The following is a 20408-nucleotide window of genomic DNA, read 5'->3' as shown; positions in this document are numbered from 1 at the left end:
AAAATCTGTTTGCTTAAGTTGATCGGCACTTTGTATGCAGTCTACTAATGTTTGATCTAAATTTGTGTCAGCTAAGTAAATGTCAACAAGTCATTACAAACTAAACTTTGTAAAAACAAAGTGTGAATGAATAGTACAATTAATTTTAGTTTATTTAGGAACAACATTTATCAGCAGACATCAGCGTCTTCAACTACTAGTTTTATCATGTCATTTCCTGCTGCCAGCTCATTTATTAACACAAAATCTCTCTGTGTGGTGGCTCATTTCTAAATGTAGCATGCTCTACTCAAGCATCTGTTTCTTCATCTTGCCAGCTAATGCTAACGTTAAGCAGGTCCCAATAACCAGTACACACTAAATCAACGTAGCCTCTGTTAGCCGACTGTCTGGTAAACAGTCGAGCTGTCGACCTGATTGTCCACTAATAATGACTTTTTCAAAATGGCACCGACCTGAGCACAATTCTTTTACTATTATTGATACTGACTGCAAAATTTCTGGAATGATTGCACGAATATAATGTCTATGATATTGGTCTTTCAGTGTCATTGCAGGAAGGAGAAAAGGTTAGAAGGGTAGAAAAAATTCACTGGACTTTTTTCTTACGATAATTTTATTGATTCTTCAGTTGTGGACACAACAGCGTGAGCACACAATACAACACTGAACAAACAGTTGTCTAGAGCATTTCCAACACATATACACATATTCCAAGTGTTTCATATGCTAATATTTACCTTCCTTAAGCTACATCATTTTTCATTTAAAAAGCATTACACCATTGTCCTGTCATAGTTTTCTCATTGGCTGTTGGCAACCTTTTTAACAGCTATTTCTTCTTTGTGTTGCCTTCTCAATAGTTACATTTACATCCTCTTAGTAAGGCTTTAGTTTAGTACAGCTCCATGGGAATGTTTTGACTCAAGGGGACCACAGAACCTCCTTTTACTATAATATTGGCAGTCAGTTTTTGATATATGGTTCAATAAATGGGACTGGATATTTGTCAAAACAACCAAAAAATCTGAGTTGTGGAGACTTTTTATACTTATTCTGTAAACCAAACTATCAGATGGCAAAAAATAAATAAGTCGGAGAAGAAAATAGTTAAAATGACAATAGTAAAATAAAATGCACAATTAGTAGACTCGTACAATAATTCTGATCAGAGAGAGACAGAAAGAGAAAAAGATGCCCAGAATAAATTAAGATGAAGCCAAATTAAACACAACAGGAGCTGAAATCCATAGTAATTGATTTGAAGATAATGAGTCCTCATTGTTCAGCAGTATGTCTCTGTCAAAACATTTATCTCTTTGGCACACTCAGAACATAAAGACAATATTTATATGTACACAGGACTCATATTTCCAGCTTAGTTTTTCACTAAAATGTCCCAGCGAGTGAACAAACTGTCCTGACAAACAAAGCTACACATAAAGCACAGGCACTTGATGTTCTCTTCAGGATACAACAAAGCAGATGCTGTCAATTAAACAGAAGTAAAAGAATGTCACCAAACTGAAATAGCATTTTTTTTTCTCCGCCTAACATTCTGCAACCATGCACACAGAATTTGAATGAGACCTTTTAAGACGGCCTGTAAACGAGGGCATGGGTATTACTCAGCACATGACTCACAGCATATTAAGATGAAGAGTGACAAACAGAAGATTGAAAAAACAGATGGTGCACGCAGTAACCGCAGCCCACAGCCGCTGATGCCACCACCTGGATCAGCTTTAGACTCAACAGGTGCCGGTGGTGCTGACGGTGGTGTAGCTGAACTTGGACATGGAGGTGGCCATCGATGTGGCCATGGAGGTGGCGGCGATGCCGTCTTCTCCGCCCTCCCTCCTCCTGCACCAGCAGCAATGGCGGCAGAGACGATTGCGACAGCAGCAGGCGAAGGTGGACAGCAGAGCCTTGCGGAAACGTGTGTTCATGAAGCAGTAAATGATGGGGTTGACGCAGGCCGAGGTGTAGGACAGCAGGTGGATGAAGGAGATGGGGGCTCCTGAGAGAGCTTTAGAGGCAGATTTTAGGTCAAAGGCCTTCCAGGTGTTGACTGTGTACAGGGGCATCCAGCAAATGAAGAACAGGGCTACGATCACCATCAGCATGCGGATGACTCGTCTTTTGGCTTGAAGCTTTGCCTCTGAAGTGTTGCTACGAGCACGCTCAGTCTTGGCCTGGGCGGCGCTAGACGAGGCAGAGAGGGTGGGGAGCTCCACAGCAGAGGAGGGCTTCTTAGACACCTGAATGTAGCACCCATCATCATCATCATTGGACCCTACCAAAGCCTTGCCTACGCCATTCTTCTGGCCTGTAGATAGGTAGGGTAAAGTGTTAGTTTGGAGCAGTTTAATTATTGCAGCGCAAAAACTTTTATCTAAAGTGCGTATTGATGTACATGAACCTATAATGACTAAAATCCAAGAACAACAATGAAACCAGTCGTTCGCCAATGACAGATACTGAAGGCTGAATTATCACTGAGAGAAGGCTCTTTATAATGAAGCCAAGCTGGAACATTTGCAAACTAAAAAGCAAAAGTCCAAGAAGGGAGCCTTATGGAACTCCTCGGAGTCTGAATTGACTTAAGAGTGTAGCCTGATTGATTTATCAGTCAGCTGATCACCCAATTCTGGCCTACGACAGACTGGTATTGATGTATGTGCTTTTCTAAATTCACTGAGGTATTTTAGAGATGGTGTCATCACAGAGTCTGTCCAGCAGAGCAGCTTCATTTACATTACTCTCATTGTCTGCAGCACATGTAGCAGAGTACGCATCACAGCTGAGCAGATGATGGAGTCAGGTGATGTTTTCAGAGTAAATTATTCCCTAGTTCATGAAATACATTGCTGGAAAGTTAATAAAAAGTGACCTCATCATTCTCCTTCTTTAGTGTAATTTTAACCTATGGTAAGTGCAGTATATAAAGATTATTTTTACCTAAAAATCCCATCAGCCCCTAAAGTCCTGTCAGCAATGGCACCACTGCACTCTGAAACCTATTGATTTCAATGGTCATTGTGGTAATGTCACTTCTTGTAGTAATGACAGAAATATTGCAGGTGTTACAATCAACTGTCTGACTGATAAAGATAAGGTTACATGCCTACATGTTTAAAAGTGAAAATGATCTTCGTTCAGACAAGCGTCTTAATTTCAGAAATATTCTCTATGCAAACCAAAACGCCTGAAAACACATTTTACGTGACCATTCATGTACATTAGAGTGCAGGTGCAGTGAGTTGGTAGATAATATCGTAGAGGAAGAACAGCAATGGTGAACCTAAGAAAAAGATATTTTCTGAACTGCTAGCATAGACAGCAAGCAAACAACACCTGTAATTTGTAATGTATGTTAAATTAACCACGGATGCTTGAAGGTGTCACATGACAGGAGCGTGATCGATCAGGGAACATGTGGTGATATTGAGGACCTATCAGAAAGTGAACATTGGTGTCTGTCTGCGTCATTGTTTCTAAAACTAACAGTTTCTCTCTATTCAGACTTAAACAAAACCCTGGACATTTCAAACTGAAATGGGGTTAGCAGTGTTCTCAGACAGAGACGGATTATCGTAGACATTAACCTTTCATTAGGCAAGTGATCATATTTGATAACTTCCACACACATTAAATATGGTGTTACTCCCACCTCTCAGTGAGGTCGAGAAGCATGTGGTTTTCACCCAGCCAATCAGTGAAGATCACTCTGTTACAGCACAGTACATCGTGGCATTTGACCAATCGGCTGAGGCATGGAACGTATCAAACTTTCTCTTTTCTCTGAAGTTGGAAAAAGATGGGCTTGCAGCTCGGTCCTTTTCCATATTTGCGGTTGAAACGTCCAAACTAACCACGGTTAGTTGACGAAACTCACACATTTTACGGTTGAATAGTTGTGTTAAGTGATGAGATATATATGTGTTTACCACTAACAGGAAGGAACTATATATGGTCGCTTCACTGACCTTGAATTTCAACATGGAAATTAAAAATTTTGAAAAATGTCACAAAAGTTTTTAAAAAGTCTTGTGTCCTCCCATAAGAACTCTAGGGCTGAAATTTTAAATTTCCAAGTATTTCAGTGAGTGCCCTTTGATCGTTTTAAAATGAAAGCATCTCAGTGTGAATCTACTTTGAACTGACGGATGTAAAGTCTATATTCACTATTTTTTAGTATTTTGCTCAGGAACAGAGTGTTCATGTTAAACTGAAGGAAGTTCATCATTTTGCAGCTTCAGAAGGGAATGAAGCACTATGTTTAGCAATGATTACAGTCACTACTGAAGGTTATTTCAGATAGTCTCAACCTTGATGAATCACACACAAGACTAGACTCCATGGAAACTAGTGCTGCTGGCACACACAGAACAGCAGCTATAATTCACCTGAAGTGAGCATATTTCAGCTCTAACTGATATATTTTTCCTTTTCTATGGAGAAATACTAGCTGCAAGGTCACAGAGAAATTTCACATGAATATAAGTAGAGAATAGGACAACAAAGGAGGATATTTTTGGATGTAACAGGTGCAGAACCTGTAGGTAGTGGCAAAATATGTCATTCTCTGCTTGAGGCAAAACAAACAAATCTCTTTATTGATATGCTGCTATACCTGTTAGGCTGTATTGCAACAGAATTATTGTTTTTGTCTTTTAGAAAGTACTGTCAGTTTTATATTTTTGGGATAATTACTACCCCTTTATAAAATTCTGCTGTTTCTAGACTTTCCATTGGTATTTACTGCACTTTCACAGGTCTACAGAAAGTGAAACAGATATTTTCATCTCCATTACAAGTTAAATCGATGCGAACAAGAGCCTTCTGGCAGTTTGGATTTAATTTATGACGGATCTCACCAGTAGTTTCTCTGCTCTGGCTCAGCTCGAACTGAATGCCTCGGTAGAGCTCTCTGGAGATCAGACCGTAGGCTATAATCATCACCACTCCGGGGACGAAGAACAGAATGAAGAGCAGCAGCACGTACCTGAAAAACAGCCAGAAAGGCAAGAGAGGCGTAAAAAAATCACGCGCACACAGGAAAAAGCCACTTCTGAATCTGAACTGAATCGAACCCCAAAACTGTCGAAAAGTAGCTGAAAATCTCACTAGTGAACTTAAACTGTTTCGTTCTTTCCCTGTGCATCTTCCTGCTCATGCTGGAGTCGAGCTAGGGGCCGTGCAGATGGTTGACGGCGCCCCCCCCCCCCCCCCCCCCCCCCCCCCCCCCCCCCCCACACACACACACACACACACACACACACACACACACACACACACACACACACACACACACACACACTATCTGCCAAAAGGTACTGCAGTGTCCTGGGCCAGTTCTGCAGCTTTTCCCTGCCGGCCATCAAGCCTCCTCAGCACCTTGCAGTGTGGAGACGGGTTAAACTGTTTGCTTACCACTCGGGGTGTTTTTGCTGATGCAGTGTTTGCATATATCTACATACTTTACATGTTGCTGCAGCTTTAGTGAGAAACATCTATAAACCGGAATGATAGCGCGCCGTTCTCTTCTGGATGTTAAGTGGGAACCAGACTTTTTCATATACTGATATTTACTTCTGCTTCTGTAATGAAACACAGGGGAGCTATTTTAATGCAGAACGAGCAGCATGAGAATACAGGGCGTGATGGTTGTTTGCACATTCAGCTTAATTTTTCATTGCTACTATGTATAAGGAAGGCGGGGAGACAGATTTATCTTGTCATTCAGTACAAGTTCAAGGTTCTGTAGTGATGTTTGAGGAACGCTGAATGATCAAATGTCATTTCTGTCCATATCTATAACTACTGATAATTTACACATGTAGTTGCTAATGTTAACAATAAAAGCCCACACAAATTATTACATTTACACTGAAGTAAACATAGATTAAGGGGCAAAAGAATAAACTCATCTTGATGCACATTAAATATAGAAAGAGAGTAAAATTTGGAGGTGCATGGAGAGGTCAGATCCAAATCAACTGCAAAAATAGAATTTTCATTGTGGTAGGTTGCTAGTTTAGCTACACTGTGGCTGTAGGCTGTTTGAGAACAAGTAATATCACACTTGGGGTTCATTCATATAACCTAGCTTCGCATTTTTGCTCTGTACTTTTATAGCAGTTTCTATCTAATATATTTTAAGTGAAACTATTGAAACAGTTTTTTTATTTTTGTTGATAAGGTGTCTATGAAGTATGTTTGACTCTCGTGTCATATTGTGTTTGCATTTGGTAGTTTAGTCCCCATCAGGCCTGCTTTAAGCTTGGGAAAGCAAGTAAAATTGCTTTGTATTAAGAAAAACATAGTATGTAAACACTCTATAGAATGCTCAGTGTCTTCTACCAACAGCAATATGCAAAATGCCACTGAAATAAAACATCTTTTTGAAACTCAAAGCAGCTCACATGAATAACAAACTGAAGGGTCACTGCTTTACTTTTTTCAGTAACTCAAAACTCTGTGAGGCAACATGCTAACAGATTAGTTGTGCATTTTTGACAGCTGTGTGTGGATGAACCCTGACCTTTAACCTGTAGAAAGATTCATTACATCCTTACTTTCACTTTAATCTTAGGTTGTGTCACAACATCTTTGGTTTCCCTGATTAGAAGAGTACCGATTTAGCAGAACGCTTCTGTAATATCATTGCTCCCACGAAAGAATCAAGACCAATGTATATCCAGGGATTCTTTATATTTCACCACCGTTAAACTTGGCATCTCATGTGTGTTGGCTTTAATCTGAGAGTTTTTCTTAATCCATACTAGTCATACTAAGCCCCAGGTTGAGTAAACTCTGCATTTGTATTATATTGAACTGGTACAAATACTAACTAGTAGTTTAACAGTATAAAAGGTAACTCTAGCTGCCACTTGAGAGCACTGGGTCGAATAAGTAACGTATGTCTACAAGTGAAACTGATCAAATGTACTTTTACATGTGTAGTGGCAGCTGACTCAAAGATTAGTACTTAATGTTGTGACTGTAAACCGGAGAACATGCTTAAAAGGACTCAATTCTATAACTTCACAAAATTCAGTACACTTTAAGTCCCTTTCTGGTTGTTGATGTAACTCTTAAAAACTCATCTCTCAAAATGGATTAGATGTAACAACACTATTGCTTTCTCTAGAATGTGCAGATCCATGAAGTGCCTGCCTCTCTCTCCACCCACTCCTCTCATATTGTAGAACAAAACAACTCTAACACAATAGCAAGTTGTAATGGGAAAATTTTATTAATAAATGTTGGAACCAGAAGTCAGTTCTGAAGAAAAATACTGATACAGAAAGCACCAGTTGAGGATTGATTTGTTAGGTTTGGTACATATGAAACCTAACAAAATCATCCAGTATCTTCCTAACATGAAGTTTCTCTAGCTGTGGTCAAGTTGGACCAGTTAAACCAGTTAGTTGCTGCATGTCTAACATAGTTTGTAGAAGACGGTAGTAGTCATCCTGTTTCACCCAGGAAAGGTTTTCAACACAACCTTATCAAACCATCCTGTTGACATACTGACAGTTTACACAGTTTCATGTACGTATCGACGCACGTGATAACAGCAAGACGTCAGACTGAAACAGATCTAAGGAGTTCTGTACTTTGCAACATCAGCACAGTTAAATATTCTCTCATGAAACTATCGGAGTCCTTTTCTACTTCTTTCGACCGAGTATGAGAGTCTTTCCTGATCGCAAATGTTCCGTTTTTTGCCTGCCACACAAAGTAACAATCACGGCTCCCTTGAGTGCCTGGATTGATGACACATCAAAGGAAAAGTCATGAACTGAGTCTAGTGTGAAAAAGCTGAACAAAACGTTAACTGCAGATACCGCTCTGCTTATATTCTGACTTCCATTGCTGTGCAGCCTTATTTGAACATGAACGTCACCTGGGATTATAAAGTATAGACCCGATCGCTAAATCAAATGAATATAAACAATGGTGAGGAGGAGAAGGATGGGCCCTATTAACGTAAAACAAAAACTACAAAGCAGTGCGCAAATCAGCTGAAGAAACTCTAGATGTCACTTTGATCATTATAAATCTTTCCATTTGCAATCACATGTTCCTTTTGATTGGCCGTAATCAGAGAATGCTCTTCTTTAACCGTCTGCGGTGCACATTGAGCACATAAAAGCGACAGTAGAGAGGAAGAAGCCGCAATTCATTCGTTCTCTGATATTCTAATGTCTTCCTGGGCAACTCTCTGAACTCTGCACAGCCCCTCTCTCAGTTGTCATTTAAAAAAACAGAAGCTTCCGTCAAAGCCTCTCATCTGCTGGCTGTTTGATACTGTGGAAAATCTGTTAGACAAAAGCTGTGAGGAAATGAACGTGTGGGAGTGTGGAAGCCGCATTAAAAAATGTAGTAGTGGATATCTGTGTTTGTTTTGCCTCAAGGGGGAAACCCAGATGGATGGAGCTGAAGCAGAGGGACACATGAAAAAAACATGAATATTCATAGCTGCCTCTTCTGACTGTTCCCACCTCACCTGAAAGCTACGTGATTATCAGCCAGGAAAAAGTGGTTTTGACTTACATTAATCATCAAAGAAAAAGATGTGCACGTTACACGTTTCCGTTGCATTGTTTTATTTCTTAAAACTGAACCTCTAATGTACCAGGTGGATAGGTCTTTGTAATGCAGAAATCCTTTTTTTTTTCAAGTCAGAAAGTTAACAGACCATGAAGGGATGGCAATTTTTATTCTTGAAAGGCTTGAAATGTTGATGGCACCAGACATTTCATGCAGTTTTCTGTATTTCCATTTTCAAAACCGCCTTTTATCAACCTATGTGGCAAAAATTTGACGTTTTGCTGAGGATTTGGATCATGCTGTGAGGCAACTCTGCTACTTTTCTTGGTGAATTATCCATTTTAATGACAATTCTCACTTCCGTGTGTCAAATCTTTCACTTAAAAAGCGCTTTTCTACCATAGTGGTACTGAAAGTGCTTTGACATGTTTCCACTTCGGGTACAGTGTCTTGCCCAAGCACACTTCAGCATGTGGTGGGCCCGGGAATCAAACCGCCAACCTTGCAGTTACTGGACACACCTGAGTTACAGCCATAATGATTGTGATTCTACACAACGCCGCATTAGTGCTACAGAATGTTCTGGCTATGCAAGACTAGACGACTTCCAAATATTTGTTTTCATGGGTCCTAAATCTTAAAAGTTAGATTATGTTCATTTTGACGTTTCTTACCTTAGAATAGCATTACTTTTAAAATGACAACTAAGCAAGGAAATGATGGTTTTACCTTGCTGACATGTTTTGATTAAAAAGCACACGTCATCACACGTCAGATGGCGCCCTGAGAAAGACTGCAGACGAAACATGTCAGCAAGGTAAAACTGTCTTTTGATTATTTAGTTGTCGGTTTAAAAGTAACGCTATTCCAAAATCTTAAATCTGGAGTACACACTGCATTTAGTCACTTTCAAAAATTATATAAGCGGTTATTGTCAGAGCAGATCTAAGACCCAGGTAACAAATTCTAAGACAAATTTCAAGTCATAGAAAGTAACAACAAAATTGATGCACCAAAATTCTTCAAAGTCTAATTTTCGCCTCTTTCATGGACACTATGTCGACACCACGGTGATAGATTAGACAGAAACTGTTGAAGCTAATTTAAAACCTGTGAACAATATTTCAAAATGTCATTTAATAGCTTACACATTCTACTGATTTAAAAAAAAATAATTCTCCCTTGGCGATGATGATAACACAGAGTCCCACATGTTTAAATATTTTAAGATCCCTCTTTGCATTGGATGTATTGACACACAGGCCGGATCTTCATGGCAGGAGAAGCAGACGTTACCCAACGAGCATCTCTCATGCTGAGGGATCTCTGTTTGACACCTTTCTGCTGACACACGGGTTGCTGAGAACATTCAGCATCAGACGGATGATGTCATTGTCACATCTTCTATGTTTTATGCTAATAGAGATGGCGTGATACCAGAAATGTGGTCAGCAAACGCATGTAACTCTGTCGAAACGAAATCATTTAGTGAAATATGGGTGTGTGGGATAGAAACGACACCAAAACACTCATTTATACCTCAAAGTTCAGAAAGCTCGTTTTTCAGCATCATAAAAGCTGCTGACACATGCTTTACTCAGCCTTCACACCACACCTAGTTACCTTGCAAAACTTATTGTTTAGATGTCTTTTGATAAACGATGCTACCATATCAGGAGCTACAGCCAGCTGATAGATAGTCCAGACTAATAGATTGAGAGGCAAGAAGAGATGACTATTTATTGCATGGTTGCAGGGATGGGATATTGAGCCGGGGAAGATTGAACGCTGAAGAACAGCGCTGGTGGCTGCTTGTGCAGATGAGGAGGAAAACTGTAGCTGTAGAATGGAAAGTCCAGAGTTTAGATTCAGTAGTCAAACCACAGCTGAGGAGATGAAGAGTCGGAAACATTGGCTGGAGCAGAGCAAAACGATAACCAGGAATTATGATGTCCCTGTCCCAGCATCAAGGTGTTATCCAGAATTAGTTTGACGTAATGTTCTTCTTCAACATTAATTACATCATTTAAATGCAGTTGCTTGTTGTAGCCTTTATTTATTTATTTAAAAATATGTTTGAGATAATGATATATGACAGCGCTTAAGGCAATCGTAAAATATTAAACTCGACAAATATAATTTAAAGTCATTACTTCGTCGAATCTTCTTTTTTTTTAAATAGATGAAAACGAACAATTTAACGGCTTCACAAATAACATCTTTGCGATTACTGACGCTGTTGCAGCAGGAGGGAGAAAAAGGCCCCCTGTGGTGGTATTGAAATGCTGGCAATTTTAGTGTGAAGTGAAATAAGCATGAACTGATCCCATCTAGTCTTTGAACTGAGGCCAATCATTTTTTTTTATTAACATAGTCTATATATCTGCTGGAAGGCCAGATGTTTTCTGCTGGAATCAATCTACTAAGGCACACCTAATGTTTGGAGGGAGTGAACTGCAGCAGCACAAGTAAAGATGTATAGATATGTCAGTCAGTCATGATTTAGCAGTTTTAGCCCTTTACATCCAGGCGTCAGATGTTATCAATACAAAACCAAAACTTTGCTCTACAAATCGCTAAAATACTAAAAAGAATGAAGGGTTTTTGTGCTTCATTTCTGTTGCAAATTTAGTTGAGAATGTTTATAGGGCTACAGTTGTGAAGCTAGGTTTGGGTGAAAAAAAAACTCAAAATACCTGCTGAGAGGTGCAGAAGTCTCATTGACAGTTAAAGAAATTGTTTGATTGCCTCAAAAGGTTGTGCAACAAAATATTAAGTTAAGGGTACCATCATTTTTGTCCAGGCCTGTTTCATGAGTTTATTTTTTAAAATAATTCTGTTAAACCACGGTTCAAAAGCAATGTCGGATTTTCATTGGTTAATTTTCATAGAATTTTTATTTATTATTACTTTTGTCAGATTCAAATTATCTCTGCGACCATTGTGGGTTTTTCTTTCATTAACTGAGGGGTACCAACAATTTTGTCCACGTGTTTGTTGATTATACAAAAATGACTGTCTCTGACTGTCTCTGATATGGTAGCATAGCAAAAACACTCCTGCACCAATCAGAAGTCTGATTTAATGCAATCTGTCATCTTAAGGTATATATACAGTATACTGTGGGTTGATTTGCCTCAATGAATAAGATTATTCATCCTGAAGAGTACATTTGCAGCTTGGTTTTGTGTAAAAATCAAGAATATAATTTATGTCGAAGGAAAACACAAGAGTCTGCTGATGCCTTTGTGCTTCACTAAAATTAAACTTCCCCTCTTGTTAGAGACAAAAACTGAGTTGGGAGGGCGTGAACTTTTTTTCAGCTTCTGGGGAGAGAAGACATGCCAGAAAAATCATTAGAATTATACGAAGAAGGTGTTATCTCCTAGCAGGCAGAGTTTTAACCCCTCAACCCTGGTGCAATTTTAAAAAATAGTAATGATGGGTGACAGTGAATTTAAACTTGAAAGGTACTCGCAGTCTGTGACACGGGAACTTTTGACATCTGAGCCTCGACTTTCCTCATCCTCCTCCTCAGCAAGCAGACTAATTAACTGGTCTCCCACTGTCTCGTCTTCCCAGGGAAGCTTAAGAGCTTGATAGACAGTCAGAGAAAAGAGAATTCTTCAGAGTGTTAAACCACAAAAGGCTGTCAAGTGGTGAGAAGTACAGGGTTTTACCGTGTTCAGCTTCTCCTTCATTTTAATTGTGCATTTCTGCAGGAGACAAACTTGTTTATGGACAGATCTATGAAAATCCCTGAGTACTGTGCGCCAAAATGCTAAGCAGATCTTGTCTTTTAGTGCGTTTCCATCTGTTGGGGGAGGTTTTTAATGACAAAGCAGCTTTTATTGGTCCTCAAAGTGCATGTAGCTGGATGGATGAATTTCGTAACACAAAGCGATCCGGTAGTTTCTCCCCTGGCCTTTTCCCTAAGCTTTGCTCGTTTCTCTTTCTCCACCGACGGTCAGGAGTAGAGAAACAATCGCTTTAATTTAAAGTGATGGCAGAATGGTAATACTGACGGCAGACACATTAGCTATGGTGCCTCGGTCTAATGATGTAGTCTCCACTTTCTTTCCAAGGTCCTCGATCTTTCGGTGCGACCCCGGCTGAGCCTGAAAACAGATCCATTTTATTCTGTCTCTAATTAAGGCTCACCCGGAGCTGCCTGCTCACCTTTTTCATCTTATAAAACTCTTACCTAATGACTCAATCATTTTTGATTCTTCCCCTCAGTAACCACATCTGCGACACCTGCCCACTGACTCAGTCCTAAAATGACAGGAATTGAGGAGCCTTCTCTCCATCATTACCTAAACTTTTTATCCCTCTCATATTTCTGTCTGGCGAGAGAGAAGGTAGACTGAAGGCCTGGACACAGCAGCATTTACAGCTGTGAAATGGTGCAAAAGAATCATTTTACTTTAATGGAATCGACATAAGTAGAATGGCTCACAGGGGTAATCTAAATTTGTGCAAATCAGTTATGTCAAATTTGATTTAGTTAAACCTCAACAGGTGAAATTACCACTTCCTAGCATTTTTCACAGAAGATGAATTGTTGGCTCCGTTATGGGACAGTTGAAGGGACAAAATATGTATTCTGAATAAACCATTAACTTGCTGTCCGTCTGCTGAGTGTTCACTTTCGTTAAAGTTCCCATGAAATGACTAGCGGAGTCCCCATATTGATATATTTCCTGTAAAAGCAGTAAGCTGCTCTGATTGGCTCTTCCTCCCTGAGCAGGAAAGCAGTTTGTGACCTCAAGGTGAAATGGTGAAAGTATATGAACGGTAACATACAGTTTGCTCTTTCATGCATGAATCAAACTGAGGGATTTTTTTTTTCTTAAAATTTCACTCCCAACCAGATATATAACTGTAGTGGACAACGCGCATCACTGGTTTAAAATAGACTTTAAAGCAAGACTAAATTTTAAATGATGATGTATCACACTGTACCTCAGTACATGTACGTTTAATGATGTATCATCACAAAACTTACCCTTTTGATTACTTACATTAACCCTTTGATACACAACATGGGTCAAAAGTGACCCAAATTCAATGCAAACTGAGTATCTCTTGACCCACATTGTGCATCAAAGGGTTTAAATACTTCTTTTTCTATCACAAATCTGAAATGTAGTGCTTAAATATGTAAATGTCACAAGATTTATATACATCCAGAACAGGAACCTAAACACAAATTTAAGGCACATTTAAAAATCCCATTTCACCTTGTTGACATATTAGAATCACAGGTTTTTACAGAGGGGATTTTGCAAATCTATTTTTCCTCACTCTATAAATTGACAGTCAACAGCCACAAAAAAAACTTGGCATCCCTATAGGAGTAAAATGATTTATCAGACTTCTTTCCCTCTGAATAAACCAAATATAGACATGAATAAAGGAGCTTTCTGGCTCAGTAGGAGAATAAATTGGTTTTGAGAAAACGGCATTCAAAGTTAGTCATTGTAAATTTCCGTAAATTATCACAGGAAACAGATGCTAAATGACTGCACTTATCCAGCATTATTTGATTAATTACTTCACTTGCCCATTTGTCCGTCTTGAACATCATCATTCCTTTGATGGCAAAGAGTAAAATATTTTGTGAGAGTTCCAGTTTTAAAATACTACTTTGTTATAGTTTTGGCTTCATTTTTGTTGTGATAAATAGATTACAATGACTATTTTCCATCGCAGTTTTCATTGACGATATTAACACTCTGATGAGTAAACGTCTGATTTGCTTTCATGGGGACTTAAACAGACAGTCAACAAGCAGGTTACCCTGAAAATGATTTTCCCTCTTTTCTGTGATGTTATTTTAAATAATGTACAATCTTGAGTACAAAATACCAAGGAGGAATAAATAAAAAGTGAGAAAATAGAAACAAGCCTGGAGAGCCATTGTGACTGACGAACAGCAGTACGTCAGCCATTAGCTCCCCAGCTAGAGTAGTTTGCTAACCCTGCAAGCACTTCCTGCATCATGTCTCGAACATGACCTATTTCACAAAGACATGGGGATGTATAGTAATTCACTGTGACTCTCTGTGGTGTGACAAGTCCTTACCGTTCACTCTCTTGTTACTGATTTATATTTGTAAAATTTACGACACAGCCTACATGCTACAAGGAAAATCATGAACTGTTACTGGAGAAACAACTGCTGTATTGATATAAGAAAGAAAACCCTTCTGTCACCCACCATTAATGACTGGTACAGATCCATTTTACAGCTACTCTGGTGAGCTAAACCTATAAGTTCTACATCTGCTGCACAGATTCCTCAAAATAACTTGTTAATATTTTGCCAGCAGTTTGTAAAAGACGTTGATTAGGTAGCTCAGTTGCAAACACTGGCTTTACTGCTCTGTGAACAGTGAAGCACCAAAGGTAGGAAAATTGAGCTATAATGCCAAAATGGCCCAGTCAGCATGCAACTTCTCTTCCAGATGTGAGCAATCAGTAGAAAGAGGTCTGATTGCACCATTTCAAAAATAAAGCTACTGGTAACACGTATGTAAATGGCATGATTACACTGGATGTAAATCAGAGTTTCTTATCACATTTGCCAGCAAAACCAAGCAGGCTGTATTCCATTCACTTACTCATCCATTCATATTTGACTCACTTACCCCTATTGTGGTTGTGGAGACACGTCTACCAAATTAATGCCATGCATGTGAAACGTTGGTTTTCAAAGGCTGTCTGTGTTTGTCTATTCAGGCATGTAATTGCTTTAAAATAGGTAAGAGGCCTCATCACATCGTTAAAGTCATATCAGAGAAATGTTTGGACTGAAGAACGTCTGAGGATTTTCTCCATTTTTAGTTTTTGTGTTGCTTTTGTTGCTGGTAAATAATCAAAAGTGCACCTACCAGGTCTGCTCAGCTTTCTGACTGGGCCAGTCCAGGCGACACATGTTGCCCACAGTACCATTGGCCTTTGGGAAAGACTTGAGGGCGCTGAACACCGGATAGGGCACCATGATTAGCAGCGACACCACCCAGGTGGCGGCAATGACGCGGTAAGCGTGGGATCGGGTCTGCCACGCCCGGGACTTCAGCGGGTTACAGATGGCGCTGTACCTCTCGATGGCGATGGCCACCAGGCTGAAGGTGGAGATGCTGACAGAAACCCCTGCAGGACAGAAAACAGGCGATGAGAAAACTATACAGAGCCAGTATTTTGAGTTAAAATTTCCTCTAGTGATATCATCAAGCACCTCGCTGCTTGTACACAAGAAATCTATGGACAGACAATAAATTCAGAAATGAATGATGGTCTGCCTCTACAGCCAAATACCAATCACAACATATATACTACCGATTGGTGGAGAGAATATTGGGGATTATCTTGTTCCAATGTAATATTCTGTTGGGAAACTTCAGGTCCTGGCGTTAATGTGGGTGCTACTTTAATGTTAGTTTTTATTCTGTCAAACCCCATGGAAAGGGTCAGGATGGTTTTGGTTGCACAAGGGGGACTTCACTTTACACAATCTTAGCCATGTGGTTTGAATGTTGGGGCTGCACAGTAGCTTGGTGGTTAGCACTTTCGCCTTGCAGCTAGAAGATCCCCGATTCGCGTCCCTGGGATCTTTCTGCATGGAGTTTGCATGTTCTCCCTGTGCATGCATGGGTTTTTGCGGGTTCTCCAGCTTCCTCCCACAGTCCAAAAATATGCTGAGATTAATTGCCAACTCTAAATTGTCCGTAGGTATGAATGAGCGTGTGAATGTTTGTCTGTATATGTAGCCCTGTAATAGACTGGTGACCTGTCCAGGGTGTCCCCTGCTTTCGCCCTGAGTCAGCTGGGATAGACTCCAGCCTCCCCGCAACCCCAATGAGGATTAAGCGGTGTATAGATAATGGAATAATGGATGGTTTTAATGTTGTGGCTGATGCTGTATCAGCTCCCGGTTGAGAATCCTTCTTGTCCTTTAAGGCTTGAAGAAAACTTTAATTTCTGCTCTGATCAGTTAAGATCGAGGAGGGATCTGTAAATATAGCAAAATCTTTAGCAGAAGTCATTTATGGAACAGACACACCCCTTAATTGGAAATCTGATCTGGTCCTACTGATCTGACATCGCAAGTTAAAGCAGCTTCAACAAAGATTTTTGACATTATTGCGCTTCAGATTCACCGAGCTAAAAGTACTGAATCTACAGAGCTAACTGAACATTCATTAAATAATGGCATCAATGTTTGAACTAATTTGTGGCTATTAAAGGAGCTAATTTTCGTCTTTTCTTGCAACAAATACAGCATTTGTAAAGCACTTGATTTATTCATCAATATTCCTATTAATAGGAATATAAATATTAAGAAAACAGATGAAAAATAACCACTGCTACCTGCTTTCAGGACCACAGAGGTTCGTTCTTCTGTTTCATTTTTTTGACATCAGGAAGGTTCTGATCTTTAAAGTGAGCAAATGATATTGTGCCGTTATGCTTCAGTGGTGAAAACAGCGTGCATGCCGGTTTCTTTATTAAAGTGAATTAGTGATGAATCGCCCACATGCATGAAAAGAAAGCTGTCAATATTTTACACGCCCCCCCTAAAATTTCATAAATCATGCTTTCAGGGGAGCTCATGGCTTATGAAGATGAGCCCTGACCCCCCTGTTGTTCCACCCTGGTTGGCATTGGAAGTAAAACAATGAGCATGTTCTAGGTTTGTGCAGGATTTTCAACTGAACGTAATCTGGACTTTGATCGTATTTTGTGTGCATGTTAGCTGCCAGAAAAATGCTTAAAGCTTGCAATAACTTCTGATTTGGAGGCAGAACAAACTGGCTGTGAACAGCATTCAGATTTTGTTGTTGAACACAAAGATTGCTATTCAGCAGATGGAGCAACATTAGCCACCTAGCAAACCGCAGTCTGATATTTACTGTTTTTTTTGGCCTCCACTAACTCCTGAGGGAAATATGTGGCTCTTCAGCTCCTAAACGCTACACATTGCTCAATTTATCAGAGCTTTCTGTGCTGAAAATAGCAACCTGTTGAGGCTAAGCTCTGAGAGCAGTGTCAGTGAAGCAAATCAGAAAAACTAGACCCATTGTTAATAGAAAAATTTTGAGTAAATCAACAGTTTAGAGACATCACAGCAGTCACAGTTATTTACAAAAGAGATGGTGTGAAAGAATACACCTTGAAACACAAGAACCTCCCAGTTGAAAGGCAAATAAAGGCTCCATCACCATCATGTCAGTCAAATCAGGAAGACAAAAATACGTTTTTTAATGATGTATTATTCATCTTCTCTCAATCAGACTCTACAGCCTCAATAATTATTAAAGGATACTGTCTCCATAAGGGTTAAATTTCTTCAGAGACAATCCAAGGCCAAGTTGCATTTGCATGTATGAATATGCATAAACCTCCAGTGGGGGAGCAAGCTCAGTGTTTTGAGGGTGAGTCAGGGTGAGACAAATAGAATTAATACACCCATACCTGCATCCCACAAACAGCTACAAAGCAGGCTGCCCCCAGCAATAAATAAATTCATCACACTGATCCTCCTGCATCGCTATGAGAAGCAACAACATCCATCCACCGTTTCACTCCAACATATTAATCCCCGTTCATTGTTCCTCCATGACGGAAGCACACATCCTGTCTCAGCCGTAGCTTTGCATTATAATTCAAGGGTCATTCTGTCTTTTCATTACGTATTCTTATACCAGCGTGGTGCAATTAAGTGTACAGGAGCTGCATTAAGCCTTTCAGTGGTGGGCTGCTCTTGGTTAGTCAAAAACTATTTCGGTTCACGGTTTTCGTGCTCGTCTCTTTGGCAAACTGTGATAAACTTTATCAGGAGCTAAAAGTTAACAGATTTATTATAGATTTGACGACTGGAAAATTTTTTAAAAAGATTGCAAGATTGCAACGTAGAGAAGAAAGAGCAGCGTAGATATTTAGTGTGGGATTTGATGTGGAGTCTGATAGCAGCAGCTTTATTCCTGCGCCAAGAAAACAAAGGAGCTGACTTGTACAGATACTAGAGAACAAAGACAACATCGGCGTCACGAAAAGGAGTCTGAATGCCTTTTCTGCTCCACGGGCGTTCGCAGAGACTCTGTTGCGCATTATTATTAAAAGCATTTTCTGTTCTTTGCGAGACGAGTAATTTTGTTTGATTGCTGCTCCACTGACATGGAACCTGACAGGATCCTACTTCAAACTAAAGCCATTGGGCCACTGAGATGGAGAAGAGTAATTACATATTCCAACTCTTGTTGCATGTTCACTGACAGTCCTCAGCATCAGGTCTTTGGCTGAGAGGTGTGTTTCCCCAGTGGGGTGAAGGAGAGTTAAAGCGTGGGACACAAACGGAGGAATACTGCAGTGAAAGTGAAGGAGACGGGTTTAAGTTGTGCTTTAAAAACAACACAAAGTTTGTCAGTGTAGTCAGAAGGTTGCTGCACATGTCAAGCTGTTTTAGCATTTCATAAGTAGACCGGATATATATTCCAGATATCTGTAATTCAGTTTGTGCTTGTCAAAAAGAACATTTCAGATAATCACATCGACATTCTTTCATTACACATTATGTCACTTTAAGCATTCATGTCTATGGGGTTTCTCATTCCTGATACCTTTAACTAGGTTTTAACTACTCAGAACAATATTGTAGATACCCTAAACTGATTATAACTAGTCAAAATGTAATTACAGACATCCTGACTTAGAGTTTTGAGTGGGTGAAATGACGTTGCCAATATCTGTAGTTGCTTTAAAAGGGAGGCAGCCTCAGTTGAATTTATAGTACATTTCTACCACAAGCCTGTGATGAACAAAGCTCTCGTTCTCCACAAACTCCTCACTGATTAGCTTTTTTTTTTTAATGTCATTTTCTAACCATCTTACCCATCACTGCTTTGTTGGACCAAGATCCAACAGGAAGCCTCATATGAGCAGCGTCACACACAACAGTTCAGACTAGTTGAAATGGCATCTCGGATATCTACCGCTATTATTTGGACCAGTCGAAACTGACTTACAGATATCTCCATATAGTCAAACTGAGCTTTAAAATGTTATAACGGATTGCCCTATGCTGTAAATTGCACCGGAAACCACACTGCTTCTGTGGAATTGTAACGTGGCCATATCTGACTACATGTATCTTTAGATTCAGTGGGACGTCATGAACACACGTTTGTCACAAAAAACCAAACATTCAGAAGTCTCCTTAGAAAGGAAAGAAAAACATGTAACTTTTCCTTTAGAATCAAAGCAATTCAATTGCAGTTGTCTGTACGTTTTGGTAAAGAAGATCTATTCAAAACTATTTTAGTATACTTTCAATGGTGCTAATTTACCAAAAATGTAAATACAGGTTTATAAAGTGGGACTAGTATTAGTTTACAGTATAATGCAATCAACTGATTTGACAGCAACATTATACTGCTTCCTTATTCGATTATATGTGTGTGTCCTGCTTGTCTTTCCAACTTGCAACCCCCGTTCTGTTTAGTCACACTTGTTTGGATTATTTCTGGTGAGTTTTCAGAGCTGTGCCATCTCTGGATGTGCTGGTTGGGACTCTTCAGCTCTGTTGTTTTCTGTTTGTGCCGTTGCCACTTTTGTTTGACCAGAACAATAACAGCGGACGTCCCCACAGAAATCAGAGAGAGACCGAGGTGACAAGGAGGAGATAAAAGCTGTGCCTTCCTTCTTCCATCATGTACTGTGAGATCGCTGGACCATATGATGGAGGCGTTATTGGGTCTATTGAGGAATTAATAAGGCTTTTGTGACTTTACAGTAAGAGACTATTAAAATATACCTCATTGTTAGCATCGACGGCTTTCACA

The 20408-nt window shown here is 39.7% G+C and overlaps 1 protein-coding gene across 1 annotated transcript in view; it reads right to left on the bottom strand.

Annotated features, from left to right (window-relative positions):
* Window positions 1-604: 604 nt before the first annotated feature.
* The window catches only part of cckbra (cholecystokinin B receptor a), a 44463-nt gene continuing 24659 nt past the window's right edge, over window positions 605-20408 (bottom strand). The window contains exons 3-5 of the mRNA XM_023267185.2: window positions 15459-15720; window positions 4881-5008; window positions 605-2329 (exon numbers count right to left, since the gene is read on the bottom strand). Coding sequence (XP_023122953.1) covers window positions 1752-2329; window positions 4881-5008; window positions 15459-15720 — 968 coding nt within the window. The 3' untranslated portion in view covers window positions 605-1751. The remainder of the gene's footprint in view (window positions 2330-4880; window positions 5009-15458; window positions 15721-20408) is intronic.

This window comes from Amphiprion ocellaris, chromosome 24, assembly GCF_022539595.1.
Source record: "Amphiprion ocellaris isolate individual 3 ecotype Okinawa chromosome 24, ASM2253959v1, whole genome shotgun sequence".
In the NCBI taxonomy this organism is placed as follows: domain Eukaryota; kingdom Metazoa; phylum Chordata; class Actinopteri; family Pomacentridae; genus Amphiprion; species Amphiprion ocellaris.
Note: the sequence above shows the minus strand (reverse complement) of the source record. Positions and strands in the feature narration are given on the sequence as shown.